At 39.1% G+C, this 14,757-nt stretch overlaps 1 protein-coding gene across 1 annotated transcript in view; it reads left to right on the top strand.

Annotated features, from left to right (window-relative positions):
- The window catches only part of LOC308666503 (serine/threonine-protein kinase TNNI3K), a gene marked incomplete at both ends in the record, with an annotated part of 226,850 nt that overhangs the window by 202,341 nt on the left and 9,752 nt on the right, over positions 1 to 14,757 (top strand). Inside the window, one exon of the mRNA XM_081325369.1 lies at positions 4,192 to 4,361. Coding sequence (XP_081181495.1) covers positions 4,192 to 4,361 — 170 coding nt within the window. The remainder of the gene's footprint in view (positions 1 to 4,191; positions 4,362 to 14,757) is intronic.

Here is a 14,757-nt window from a genome sequence, read left to right on the forward strand (position 1 = left end):
GATATCTAATTGACCTCACATGGGCTGGACAGAGATAGCCAAAGGGCCAGATGTGGTCTGGATACTGTAAAATGCCCAGGTCATATTATGTGAGGTTGGAAATACTTTTGAGAGGACTCACTATGCATATTTCTTGGATGCAGCAAAGTGAAGCAATATTTCGCTTTTAACTGCCATCTCAAAAAGAGCTCGCTATTCTAATACGCTGACAACCATTCATCTGAATTCCAATCCAGGAGGGGAACTTGTATACATTTCAAAGCAATAGAAGAGCAATATTTAGCTAGCCAGGCATTATGTTAACAAAAGAATGCAAGATGGAGTTCCAATGTCACATAAAGGGAGTGTTAAGCAGAATCTTAGTCAGTCATGTGGACTGAGGCATGAAGATTCTTTGGATTTGTGCCTCCCTTTTCTTTTCCGGAAATGAAATGTGCTTTTTGATATTGGTTCTAAAAAAAAAAGAAAAAAATGCTGTGTCATAGTGTAGCAGTTTTATGTTACTTCTTGGACATGTTTGTTGTCTGAAAAAGTTCCTTCTGGTATACAAGCATAAAAAATTAAATTATCCATTATTGCCGCTTTACAGAATCTGTTTATTAATGTAGGAAAGAGGCTACATTCAATGATTTTCCTACTTAGGGAGTGGTGTCTTTCACATTAAGTAGAATAAAAAAAAATAAACAGGTTTTCACTAAGAAATGATCCTTTTAATAAGAAAATGTACAAATTCTCAACTCTGCCCAGTGGATGGGATAGTAAATGATATCAGATCCAATGAAGAGAAAATTGCTCTACTCATGCTGTAGTGTAATTATCTGGACATTTGTAATCAAGTATGTGTTATCTAGACTAAATCAATATACAACTAACACTGTTTTGTCTATCTGTCTGTAACCTTCAGTTAGGTGAAACTGCATCATAAGGCAACAATGTTTGAACCAAGGTAGTTTAAATGAACTAACTTAGAGAATTCAGGGGCCCATGTTACTCCCATGGTAATAACACTTAGGAAAGCTGTTCATTGCCACTATGCTGTTGCTACTTCAGCACTGCCATAGTCAGCCACAGTCACATTATCATCATTTCCAACACTCTCTGCCAGCTTCCCACAAGTCAGTGGGGAAGCTAGCTTCCTTGTGGGAAGCTAGCAGGGAGTGTCGGCAAAGGGGAAGACATCAGAGAAACTATCAAGTTGGTCAGGTAAGGCTCCCTCCACCTGTGCAACATCCCCCATCCCCTCTGTGCTCGTGCCATACCAGCCACTTACATACCCCTGCACACCATTCCTGACCAATGCCGTAAACCTCTAAGCTCTCACCGACCCATGCCACCCCCCACACACACATCCTCCCCAACCAGCTGAGCACCTTTCATATGCCTAGGTATACCCCATGCATTCTTCCTGACCTGTACATCCTTCCCGATCTTTCTGACAGCTCTTGCTCACATAGGCATACCCTTGCCCACAGTGGTGGGATTCAAATATGTGAACAACCGGTTCTCTAGTTGGATGCTGCTTCCGGAAGTCCATCCTGGGCATGGGCAACAAAAAAATTAGCTACCGGTTGTGCCGAACTGGTGCAAACTGGCTGAATCCCACCACTACCTGCCCACCTTCCCAACCCATGCTGCACCCCATGTGCCCTCCTTGAACCATGTGACACCTCTCATGCATTCTGTGCACCCTTCACAACTTGTACAGCAACCTCCCTACATCCTCCTCTTGGAGACATGCCAGGATGGGGAGTCGGGGTACTGTTTTACTTGCAGTCCCTGACTGTCCCCACACCCCCAACAAAGTGGCAGGCAGTTCTGTGGCTCAGCCAAAAGGAAGGACAGATTTCTGATACTCCGCATCAGCTTCCCAGAAGCAACATAAGCTGGAAGTGAAAAGTCACCCACTCCCCCCCCTTTTTCCCCCATGGTTCTTTGCTGCATTTTTTCCCCATGGTCATTTGGTTTCTCTGATAAAGTAAGGAAATATCTCTCAAAGGAAGACCCAAAGGGTTACAGGTTGCCTTGTATTCACTTAAATATCTCCTTAAATCCCATCAATGGGAGGTGGAAATGACTGGTTTTGGAGTGAACAGGAAGCAAAATATAGTTCCAGAACAAACAATGAACAGCTATCCCAAAATCTGCATGTGTTAGATGGGCAATCATGTCTTGTAAATAGTGATTGTAATCAAGAAGTATGGTTTTGGATCACATACACTTTGTATAATTAATATTACGACATCTTGCTTCCATGTATCAGCATGAGACTCCTTCAGGTGCTCTACAGAGGATGCATCTTGCCTAGGAACAACTCACATTCCAAAGTACTATAGGTCTTCAAACAACCAGCCAAATAACATCCAATAAATAGCACTTAGCTATATATACCGCCCCATAGTGCTTTCTAGTTCTGTGTGAGTGGTTTACAGAATCAGCATATTGTCCCCAAGAATCTGAGTCTTCGATTTACCAACCTTGGAAGGATGGAAAACAAGTCAATCTTGAGCCTATTAGGATCGAACACCAGGCTGTGAGCAGAGTTAGCCTTCAATACTGCATTCTATCCACTGCACCACCTTATTATTATAAATAAATAATAAAAAAATGAATTCTTATTTATAAGAATTTATATAATAAATAATATATAATAAATAAAAAGTAATGAAGAAATAAGATCAATCAGTAAAATAACATTCAATAAAATTACTTTGATTCCTCTTATTTAACGGTGACTATAACCTTGGCTCTCTTAAACTAGGCTGATGTGCAGCACAGAAGCATTCTAATCTCTCCTGTCTACTAATTATCTGGCTGAAAGTGGGGAAACTATGCAGGGCATATTCTATGCAATTAATTCCTTTCTCCTGTCAGACTATAGCAAACGGGTATTTGGAAACTAATGTTTATAATGTTTTAGTTCTTTCTTTCTTGAAGGCTACTGCTAAGTTTGTAAAGCCGCCCTGAGTCTTCGGAGAAGGGCGGGATATAAATGGAATAAAAATAAAAATAAATAAAATAAAATCTTTCTACATTTTAAATAACAAAGGGTAGAGATTTTGGAACTCAACTCAGAGATACAAACCCTTTCACACATTGTTAAAATAATTTAATATACTTTGTGGGGGGGGGTTGTTAATTTCTCATCAATCATTACTGAGCTCTAACTATACAATCTCATTAATTTCTTAATCTACTTGTTGATATTGAATTTCTATATTAACCGTGTTTTCCCTTTTGTGTGCTCTTTTTCCTTCTTATTCTTTAAGATATGAGTAATAAGTAAATGTTATGCACACCCATATTCACACCTTCCTCGCTTTAGTACTATACTATCTAGAGAATTGCTTTTCTCAGGGGTAATGCACATGTCGAATGTTGTTTTATACATGCATAAAAGTCCATTTGCTACTTTCTACATACATAAAGCCATTTTATCCTTGTATAAAATCCCATTTCAAACTTTACCATGCATTAACACCATTTTACACATAGAACTAGTTCCCTTCCAATTTATCGTACATTTAGATTTAACAGACACCCATTCCATTATTCTGTTAAATTGAGAGTTTCTTTCGTCTCTGATTAACTTTACATGAAATTGAGTTGGTAGATTGCAGAATTTTTTTAAAAAATAATTACATTTTCTCATTCCAACAGAAAAAAACTTCACATGATATGCTACTATTAGCCTTGAGCATTAGAAAGTTGCAGCTCTATTATTTTACTTATTTACCCACATTTGGTATTGCCTATTCTGTGATGCAAACACCATACACTTTCCAACTATACAACAAATGGAAGACATTGTTTTTAAATATATTGCTGTAAGATGATATAGAAAATGATCTCATTGCAGTAATAAATATGGCAATACTGTTAGATCCATCATAAAGAAACTATACATTTTTAATAGCCAATCAAAGAAGACTGATTTACACTCTATATCTGTAATAAGAGAAAGGACTTAAATCCTTGGACAAAAAAAAATGCAGCAAAAAGTTTTCCACAGCCATAGATTACCATGGCTCTCCTCCATAGGACAATCAAAAACTAGCACGACACCATAAGTGGAAATAACTGTGGACATTATCAAAAGCATTTGTGACACACAGGAGGGATATCGGCCTTTCTAATAAGACTTTTGGGTTGTCATAAATAGATACTGATAATGTCCTCATTTTTTATCTCCAGCTGATGTCACCAGCCTCCAGCAACAGCAGTGGTTCCTTGTCACCATCCTCCTCATCAGACTGCCTAGTCCCTCGGGGATGCCCCGGACGCAGCCATGTTGCTGCTTTGCGTACTCGTTTTGAACTGGAATACGCCTTGAATTCAAGAGCTCATGGGACATGGTCCCAAAGGTAAGCACAAAGACCACATGGATACCTTCCTTAACCTGTAGGATTCAAAGAACTGCCTGACCTATTCTTGACTATTCAAATTGCTCTTAGCACCTCATTAAAGAATAAAATGTTTGAAAGGGCCACAGAATCAACACGCACAATACTAGTTTTTCTTTGTAAACTATAAGGTCAAAAAAAAATCTATCAACAAACCAGCTTAAATTTGGAGAAATTCTAAATGCCACCTTGGTTTCTCTGTTCAGACTTCCTTCCCAGGTCTTCTGCATAAGCAGTCAGTTCTTATATACTTGCTTGTTTGGGCATTCCCATAATTCAATTGTATGCACAACATTTCATTTTTCTCTTGCTTCCCCAACTCTGTATAAGAAATCGTTCTTCCTTTTTTCTGGAAAGTCAAGGAAAGGGGCTGGCAGGAAGTAGAGAGAAAGCTATAGCAAAAGGAAGGAAACTCACTGAAAATCAAATCACGCAACTGAATAGGACCTGAAATAGAAAGTGGTTGAGAAAATGGAAGAATTAACTCCAGAAATCAAGAAATTAGTACAATATAAGTTTTTGGGAGAGAGATTGTATTATTTGAAATTTGCCATCATCATTGAGAACAGGAATCAGTTTTCAGGGAATTTAGTGGGCAAAGCAAGTAGGCTTTATTTAGTACTTTTTTTTAAGGAAAGCTGGTAACTTCTTTTACTTTTTGGCAGAACTGGAGAATTTGCTAATAATTGTTGCTTTACCTCTTTGAAGAGGCTGTTTCAGATAGATCAGTGCAGAGTTTTGTATAGTTTGGTGTAGTAGTTAAGTAACGGCGGGATAAAAATCTAATAAATAAATATTTATTAGATTTTTATCCCGCCGTTACTTTTTTTATAAATAACTCTAAGAGTGAACATGAATAATATTCCCTCCTCCTCATATTTTCACCACAACAATAACCCTGTGAGGTAAGTTGTGCTAACAGCAAGTGACTGGCCTGAAGTCATCCAGCTGGTTTTTCAAGCCTAAAGCAGAACTAGAATTCACAGTCTCCTGGTTTCTAGGTCAGCACCTTAACTACTACACCAAACTGGCTTTCATATGATGTTAACCTTTGTTTAGTCACCACGATGTAAAAACGATGTCGGGACTCTAGAAAGAGTACAGAGAAGAGCAACAAAGATGATTGGGGGACTGGAGGCTAAAACATATAGGGAACGGTTGCGGGAATTGGGTATGTGTAGTTTAACGAAGAGAAGGACGAGGGGTGGCATGATAGCAGTGTTCCAATATCTCAGGGGCTGCCACAAAGAAGAGGGAGTCAAGCTATTCTCCAAAGCACCTGAAAGCAGGACAAGAAGCAATGGATGGAAACTAGTCAAGGAGAGAAGCAACCTGGAACTAAGGAGAAACTTCCTGACTGTTAGAACAATTAACCAGTGGAACAACCTGCCTCCAGAAGGGGTGAATTCTCCAACACTGGAAGTTTTTAAGAAGAGACTGGACAGCCATTTGTCTGAAATGGTATAGGGCAGGGGTCAGCAACCTGAAACAGTGAAAGAGCCACTCAGAACCGGTTCCCTCACAAAATGAAAAATTGGGAGCCGCAAAAAATATGTGCGCATGCGCATACATGCAAGCATGCGCAGAACAGGGTTTGACTGAAGACTGGAGCCAAGGCGAGATATGCACCTACCCTGCATATTTGAATTGATTGGCTGAACTTTTTTAGTCCCACTTTTTTTTTTTGGACTGCACATGGCAGAGGCCTGGGAGCCGCAGGAGACGGCTGAAAGAGCCGCATGCGGCTCCGGAGCCGTGGGTTGCAGACCTGTGGTATAGGGTTTCCTGCCTGAGCAGGGGGTTGGACTAGATGACCTCCAAGGTCCCTTCCAACTTTATTATTATTATTATTATTATTATTATTATTATTATTATTATTATTATTATTAATAATAACAATAATAATAATAATATCGCTATCACTTTCTTGTAGCCCAGGAAATGAAAATTATGGCATTAACATCTCCCAAAGTCCACAATGTTATGCAACAAGATGTTTCAGCAGTTAGAATCTCTGAAGCACAGTGATATTGCTCCCTGCTTTTACTCAATTCAGATTGAGCTAAATATTGGTTTGTCTAGATCAGGGGTGGGGAACGATGGCCCTTTTGTAACTTGTGGACTGCTGGCTCAGGAATTCTGGGAACTGAAGAAGTCCACAGGTCACAAAGGGGGCATCTTTCACCACCTCTGGTCTAGAGTGATGTGAGACACAAAAGCCCATCCGTTCCTTTTCTAATGCAAGTTAGAAATGTTATATAGAATTCTGTAGTCATTCCTCTCCATGGCCACTACATAGCAGGCCTTCTAGATCTAACATGGAAAAAAGTAGATTAGTTCCACTGCTGTTGTGATATCAAACCTAAAAGCACAGTTACATTTTTTTAAAGAACTTTAAAGAACTGCTTTCAGGAATAGATTGAGGCCATTGGAATTGGTGGGGCAAAAGCAGGATGATAAATGGCAAGTGAAGCTAGAAATTATTTTCCTATTTGAGACTTAGCGTTTTCTAGAGTCATTCAACTATTGAGGCTTCAAAGTAACGAGAGAAAAGAGTAATGAGAAAAAGCTTTGTATCATTCCAGCAAGAGAAGGATGACGCTATGAAGATGCTTTTAATTCACTATTGGGAAAATGCCCAGTCTATGGTAGGTATAGCATCTTAATTCTGGTTGTGCCTTTCAGCCTTTTCTTCAGACACAAAGAATACTTAGTAAACAGCTTTAGCAAGTTATAACAATGGGACTTTAATAATAATAATAATAATAATAATAATAATAATAATAATAATAATAATAATAATAATAATAATAATAATAATAATAATAATAAAGTTGGAAGGGACCTTGGAGGTCATCTAGTCCAACTCCCTGCTCAGGCAGGAAACCCTTTACCATTTCAGACAAATGGCTGTCCAGTCTCTTCTTAAAAACTTCCAGTGTTGGAGAATTCACCCCTTCTGGAGGCAGGTTGTTCCACTGGTTAATTGTTCTAACAGTCAGGAAGTTTCTCCATAGTTCCAGGTTGCTTCTCTCCTTGATTAGTTTCCATCCGTTGCTTCTTGTACTGCCTTCAGGCGCTTTGGAGAATAGCTTGACTCCCTCTTCTTTGTGGCAGCCCCTGAGATATTGGAACACTGCTATCATGTCACCCCTCACCCTTCTCTTCATTAAACTACACATACCCAATTCCAGCAACCGTTCCTTATATGTTTTAGCCTCCAGTCCCCTAATCATCTTTGTTGCTCTTCTCTGTACTCTTTCTAGAGTCTCAACATGGCAACAAGGGAGTTTCTGTAGCCCATAAGTACTGTATTGATACTATTGGAGTACCTAGCAATGAAGATCCCAGGTAGACATCTAATTTAGTCTTCTTGAAGGAATCATCTCCCATCCTTTTTCCGGAGATGAGCCCAAACCATTTCATTCACTTAATCCATGTGCTAGTACTACAGTGTCAAAATGAGCTTGAGACAGACATCGATATCTAAAAATATCATTGCATAATATTTGATTTGAAACAAATCCAAAACCATGATCCATATGTGAAGAAATGCAGGTTGGCGGGAGGATCTCCTTTAGATAACTTGCAAGGGGCTGGAACAACAACAAATTTGTGAGGAAAGCAACAAGATTCAGGGCGTATTAGAGGATTTTATATTAGTTCCCCTTTCATGCTGCAGCATGTAATAGATTTGCATGAAAGAATAAGCAAGTGACACATTTAGGTTATACTACGGATGCCCAAGAGGGTGAAGAAAGTAGTTATCACAGCAGCTTCCCTGCTACTGTAATTTAATGTTCACAACAGTACGCCACCCAAGCTTATTAGCTGGTTGAAATGGGTTCCTGCAGAACCCAAAGGGTTGCAGAAGACTTCCCCCTTCAAATTCTATGCAATACAAATTAACTAACTCCAGTCCTATAAAATAAAACATTGAAAGAGTTACCCAGAGGCAAAATATAAACTAAAATGAAGATGGTTTCTGCAGATTCAGTGGGTTTTTTCCCCCCCAATTATACGACATACTGAGAAGATTAATGACCTAGCTTTCGAATGACAATGGTTTCTCGAGGCTTTAATTTTTAAAAAACATACAAATTGGGAGCAGGAGTGACTCAGTGCTGTGTGCTCACAACTATTGCAGTACATTGTTACAGCCTTTGCCTCTCCGAGCTCATCTGAGCTGCACAAACTACAAGGCTGCACACAATGACGAAGGATGTTTGCCGAGCTGTGTGCCTAAAACCCACATACAGAGTTAAGGAGGTGTGAAATTACTTACTTCATCCTTCTGTAAATATGGTCCATTTTATTAGCAAAGTTACAGTGGCCCAGTAGCATGTGAGCCTCCCCTTGGGATGTGTCAAGAGAGAAATTGACTGATAGACTGAGCATATGCAAAATGCAAATGCATCCCAGTTTGTATCTTTCTGTCAAATGTACTAGCACACATGTCCATATACACTTATCCACATATCCCAATTTTATGATGATGTTATTGATACTACTCCAGCCTTGAGAGTTGGACAGTGTGTGGACGACGCTGTTGGATATATATATTTCTTTCCCAGACGTTGCCTTCATCTTACCCCAATGCACAACTGATGCAGATTAATATCAATCTCTGTCCAAATAGAGTTTTGGGTTTAAGCAGCCCCACAAGCCACAACAGTTTTGCCATGGGTGCAATCCAATGTGTTTCAAGGGCCACTGAGTTGGTGTAACAACAGGTGCTCCTTAGGGAGTACAGATCAGCCTGCCATCTGTAGGTTGCTTTAGAGCAGTGCAGCCTTTTCCCTCTCCCTTTTTCTGTTCTGCTTCCAGGGTCAAGGCTCTTTCCTGTTCCAGCCAGATCTCTAAGCTTATCCTTGGCTTGGAGACCTAGGCAGCCTGAACGAGATAAGTCCAGTGATGGCTGCAGGACGTTGCACACTGGAATATAAAAAGCTGGCTTTCTCTCTGTTACTTCAAAGTGGTTTGGGCTGTTTTTGAACATTAAGTTAGTGCTCTTCAGGAAAGCTCTAAACTCTTGCTCAAGTATGGTACAAATGCGTTGCATGGTTGAGTTCAAAAACTGCCCAACAATCAGCTGATATCAGCTAATCATGAGACCTTTCTTGGACATTATTCTGGAATGGTGCCATTCTGGAATACTACTATTAGTACTATTGTAGTACACTAATAATATTAGTAGTATTAGTAATAGTAGTACATTATTAGTATTAACAGTGATAAGACTAATACTATTACTGGAATAGTACTGTTCTATTAGCACTATTATTATAATTATTATTAGTGTATTATTAGTACTACTAATAGTACTACTAATAGTACTACTAATAGTAACAGTACTAATAGTACTGTTACTGGGATTACACTATTCCAAAATAGCATTTTTTTGAAGGCCCTTGGGTAAAACTATTTTAACTATCCAGCCTCTATTTTAAACTTTTTATTCATTTTTATGCTTTTAATAATTTATCTGTATACCACCCAAAGTCGCTTTGTGAAGGAGATGTGTGGTGTCTAAATTTGATAAATAAAAATAAAAACACTAGCCCCAAACCAGAACAAGCCTGGACAGATTGTTAATATCTAGAGTCCCTGGTTCTCTTGAGGTTGATAGTTTTCTTGCAGACGTCTTACTACCGAACTAGGTGACATCAACAGTGTCCCGGTTATCTGCCTGTTAAGATGTCTGTCAAAATTTGCTTCTCTCCCCAGCTCAGGCCAGTTTAAGAGGGACGATTGTAGCTGTCTTCCTGCCAGTTGTAGACATTTGGTGGGAGGTGAGGGACAAAGGTGAAGAAACCCACCAGTCCCGGTCCTTATGCTTCTGAGAAAATCTCTTGTTTTGATCCTTGGCCTGTTCATTTGGTTAGAAGTAGATAGGAAGGATTTACATTCCCAGAAGTAGGTTTGGTGGGAAGATGTCCAGATGATACATTTGGACTTTTAAAGAGGCAATAATGATTGGGGCTTTTGTAGTGAATAAGACGATTTCTTTCAAGCCTCCAGAATAAAAGGCCAGAGAATGAGAGAAGGGGGAAGAAGCTATCTGTTTGAAGTGAGGGCTGTCATGTAGGAATGGTAATGCTCCCTTACTTGGATTGGAATTCTAGGGATATTTATCCGAACCATAATTTGAACTTGGTGGGCCTTGGTTCCTTCTCCTGAGGAAGCTTGCTGACAATCTGGTTGCAATCTTGCCTCTTTCTCTGCATGTGACTTCAGAAGTCCTTTTCTTCCTGCTGTGCTGCCTCATCAGTACAGGTAGTCAACTTATGTCCACAGCAGAGCCTGAAATTCTGTTGCAAAGTGAGACAGTTGTTAAGTGAATTTTGCCCCATTTTACGACCTTTCTTGAGTCAGCTGTTAAGTTAATCAGTGCAGCTGTTAAGTTAATAACATGGTCGTTAAGTGAATCTGGCTTGCCCATTGGCTTTGCCTGTCAGAAGGTCGCAAAAGGTGATCACATGCCCCCGGGACACTGCAACCGTCGTAAGTACATGCCAGTTGCCAAGTGTCTGAATCTTGATCATGTGACCAGGGGGACACTGCGACAATTGTAAGTGTGAAAAATGGCCATCGCTTTTTTCAGTGCTGATGTAACTTCGAACACTTTCTAAATGACTGTAAACAAGTGACAATTCCAGAATAAGAGACACAGGTGAAAAAGAGATCCCAGCACCAATCTGAAAGATTCTACAATTGGCCTCTCTTTTTTTGAAAGGGGCAAGATAGAACACACAAAGATTGTCTAGTCCAGTGCAACCATCCAGATTCCTCTAATTTCCCAGCCCCCACAAGAACCCATCAGCAGAGAAAGTGGCACATCTGGCAACTTCCCTGTTTGGTTTTAGCATATGGATGTGTTTAGAAGAGGGGGAAGATGAGACTCCTGGGCACTCAGGAATGGTGGATTAATGCTGTTGAAGAAAACATTATTGTAAATGCAAAGGTCTTCAAAAGAGAGCTTGTGGGTGCAGATTGGTGGAACTGGCTTCACCCAAGCAGAATGGGAACGGAATGGGAAATTTGTTCGTGTTGGGCATTACTGCTTTAAATGGAACCTTGTCAGGTTAGCAGGCATAAAAGAATCTTGGAATAATATTTAGACCCAGATTGGTGGGGGGAACATGGTCCTTTGCCCAGACAGTCTGCGTTCCACCCAGAAGAACTGGCCATAGTCTGTAATCGTTGCTAAATGCATAACATTCTGTCTCTTAGATGATTGATTGACTTGGCCTTTTGCTTTCATGGTTTTATGTGCGAGCAGAGGTAGATGGATGAGCTCCACTACAGAGAAATATTTGAAAAGTAAGTGAAGCTGATGATGCGTTACTTTACAGTTTAGTGGAATTCAACAAATCTAATTCTATTATCCTGTCAAGTTCCACCCAAAAAAGATCTTGAGAGTATTTTTCTAATTAAAAAAATGACCCTAGCAACAGTAAAATGCATCTGTAGGATTTACTGTATCTGCATTGGTGAAAATCCATTGTTTTCTCCAGAGGAAATAGGGAAATAGGAAACAGGGAGGAAATAATATACACAATAATTACTTAATTTTCCGTAAAGTTATGTTCACTAATGCACCTTTTTTAAAAAAGAGTATCAGTCATTAGCTAATAATGAAAGGGGTTTTTTTTAATCTAACATTTCAACGTTTATACAAACCAATTTACTGAAGGTAAACTAAATGAGGAAAAAAATGTTTTCTGAGTTACAGAACTCAACTGAGATTTTTCTGAAACATTGAAAATCCAACAACCATTTTTTATCCTGTCCATTAAGTACCCACTTTGGTCTAATAAATGTAGCTTGGCATTAATGCTTTTGAGGAGTTCAAGCACAAGAAGAAATATTCTGCCAGGTTTGTGAACTTACTGATATTTAAGGAAGAAAGTAAGTTGTGAGCTGTCACTTGACTTACAGGCAGGCTGTGAGTAAAGGGGGAAGGATATGCACATAAACACATATACACAGAGACATGAACAATGCCAGTTCCTGTTTATAGTTTTATTTTCATGGAATAAATTATTAGGTGAAAATTTATATTATATGAAAGGACATTTTACATATTGCTAAGAATCAGAATAATCCACTATAGATGGTTACAATACAACTGACTCACCATCTAAGCTTTACACAGAGAAGTAAAATCTGAACTCGCTATTGCATGATTGAATCCTAGATTAGGAAGCGGGTGGGTGGGTTGTAGGCTGCTTACCCCAATCTGTTATCAAATTCTCAATAGGTACTATCCAGATTCTTTTGAAGATACCAATCTACTGGCCGTCAAGATGATTAAATTCAGATGATTAAAATGTTTATCCGAATGTTTTCTTCAGTGATCCTGCTCTTCCAACTTTTTCTTTCTCCTTTCCCACCCCACAGATCAGCTGTCCTGCCTCCATTCTGTACCTCTTCTTGTATGGGTCATTCCAATTTGTTTACATTCAAAGTATTCACAGCTAGATACAGAATTTAAATTATGCCTGCTGTAATTTTGCCTACTGCAAAATTTATTTCCTTGTGCTTTGCAAAGGATTATTCCATTAGTACAGACTAAAATGTCATTCACCTTTTTAGCACCTGCATCTTATTCTTAACTCGGGCGGTCTATGCTCTAGAATGAACCCCATTGAATTCAATAGGGCTCAATTCCAGGAAACTGTAAGTTTGCAACTCAACACTAAAAACACTGACATTTGATGTAATGGTTTGCCAAAGTTATTCAGATGTCAGAAATATGAAATGGGGTTACTGTACTTCTCTTCCCCCAAATAGAGGGTAATAAGCCTTCCCTATAGGCTGCAGCTCATGATTCATGCTTTCCTCTCCAGTTTGATAACCTGTCCCTGTTTCTTCTTGCCTGACCTCTTCACATGGCTGAATGGTCTCCAAGCTCATGATTCTACGATTTGTTCTATGCTGTCATATGTACAGACATCAATCTTTTTCATAAAACAAGCTTGTTGTACAAGAAATTTGATAAGTGTTTCCAGATTGTGGAATCATTCTGGAGGGGTTGGGACCCAAGATGCTTTCTTCAAATTGGATGCATCTTCCAATTTCCAATTCTTGCAAAAGCATTAAACATTCAGTAAGTGGATGATACATTGTGTGTGTGTGTGTGTGTGTGTGTGTTGCATTTGTTGTGTCCTTCAAACGGCGATGCCTTAAACCAAAGAGCGGGGCTGAAAGATGTTCTCCGAAATTTGCACAGGTAGACTTTAGAAAAGCAAAGCAGGCCTCTCTCACCTGGCTTCCCCAGGGGAAAACATGACAAGATCACTAACCCTCTTGCTCCTTCAAATCTAGGGATCACGCCCAATGGCTCCACTCTCATGAGAATAATCTGGGAATGGTCACATCATTACGTTTCTGACTCCGAGCCCAGAAACCTTGACAGGAAGGTACAATATTTAGAAAGGCAGCATTTCTGGGTTTTGCAGCAACCCTGCCATTCCTTCAAGTCAACCGAGGCACTTGCCTGTAGCTTTACAAGGACTAGAGGCAGGGAAGTATGTTTCTCAGCAGATGCTTTTTTATGTCGAGCCTTAAAAATGTTGCATGAAGGTTTGTAATGAACCATGAGAAGCCAGTAACCACTGAATGACAGTAGGCTCAGAGCACCAAGTAGTAGTTTAGCAGCAGGAGACAAGTTTCCAGCAGCCCCACTTCAGGGGATGCCGCCTGCACATTGAACAAGTCAGACTCCAAATGAGGCAGCTCTTCCAAGCAGATATAAATAAAAGATGCGACGTTCCTATGGGAACCCTTTGGCATATTGGATTACCTATTCCCCAGCTAGAGTTTCCTTTCAGTTATATTTCACCTACACTTTAGGGTGTACTTTGAGAACACCGGAGACTGAATTGTATTTTTCTAACTATACCTACACTGTGGCTTTATTATTTCCTTTTTTTAATTTAATAATTTTATTTAAAAATTATCATTAAAAGGGTAAAAACTTAATATAAACTAAAAAAAAAGGACAAAAAGAAAAAAAATAGAAAATTCAGAAAAGGAAAAAAAAGAGAAATAAAAATAAGAAACAAAGAAGACATAAGAATATATAGGAAAGAAAAAGAAAAATATATGAAGAAATGACCCCCCCCCTCCCCTTCATCACAAGTATAAATTAATGTTTAGTAACTTATGACCCCCTCTTAAAAATAAAACAAATGATCTGTTCTTCTTATCTATAAATAAATCCTGAAAGCTATTCAATTCCTGATCAACAAAAGTCCATTAAGGGGTAACACAGATAACAAATCTATTTTAACCTTGATCAAATAAATCTTTATATCCCTTCCCTTTACTTTTAACTATCTTGATCTTTAAT

Source organism: Vipera berus, assembly GCF_964194415.1.
Source record: "Vipera berus genome assembly, chromosome: 3".
NCBI classification, from domain to species: domain Eukaryota; kingdom Metazoa; phylum Chordata; class Lepidosauria; order Squamata; family Viperidae; genus Vipera; species Vipera berus.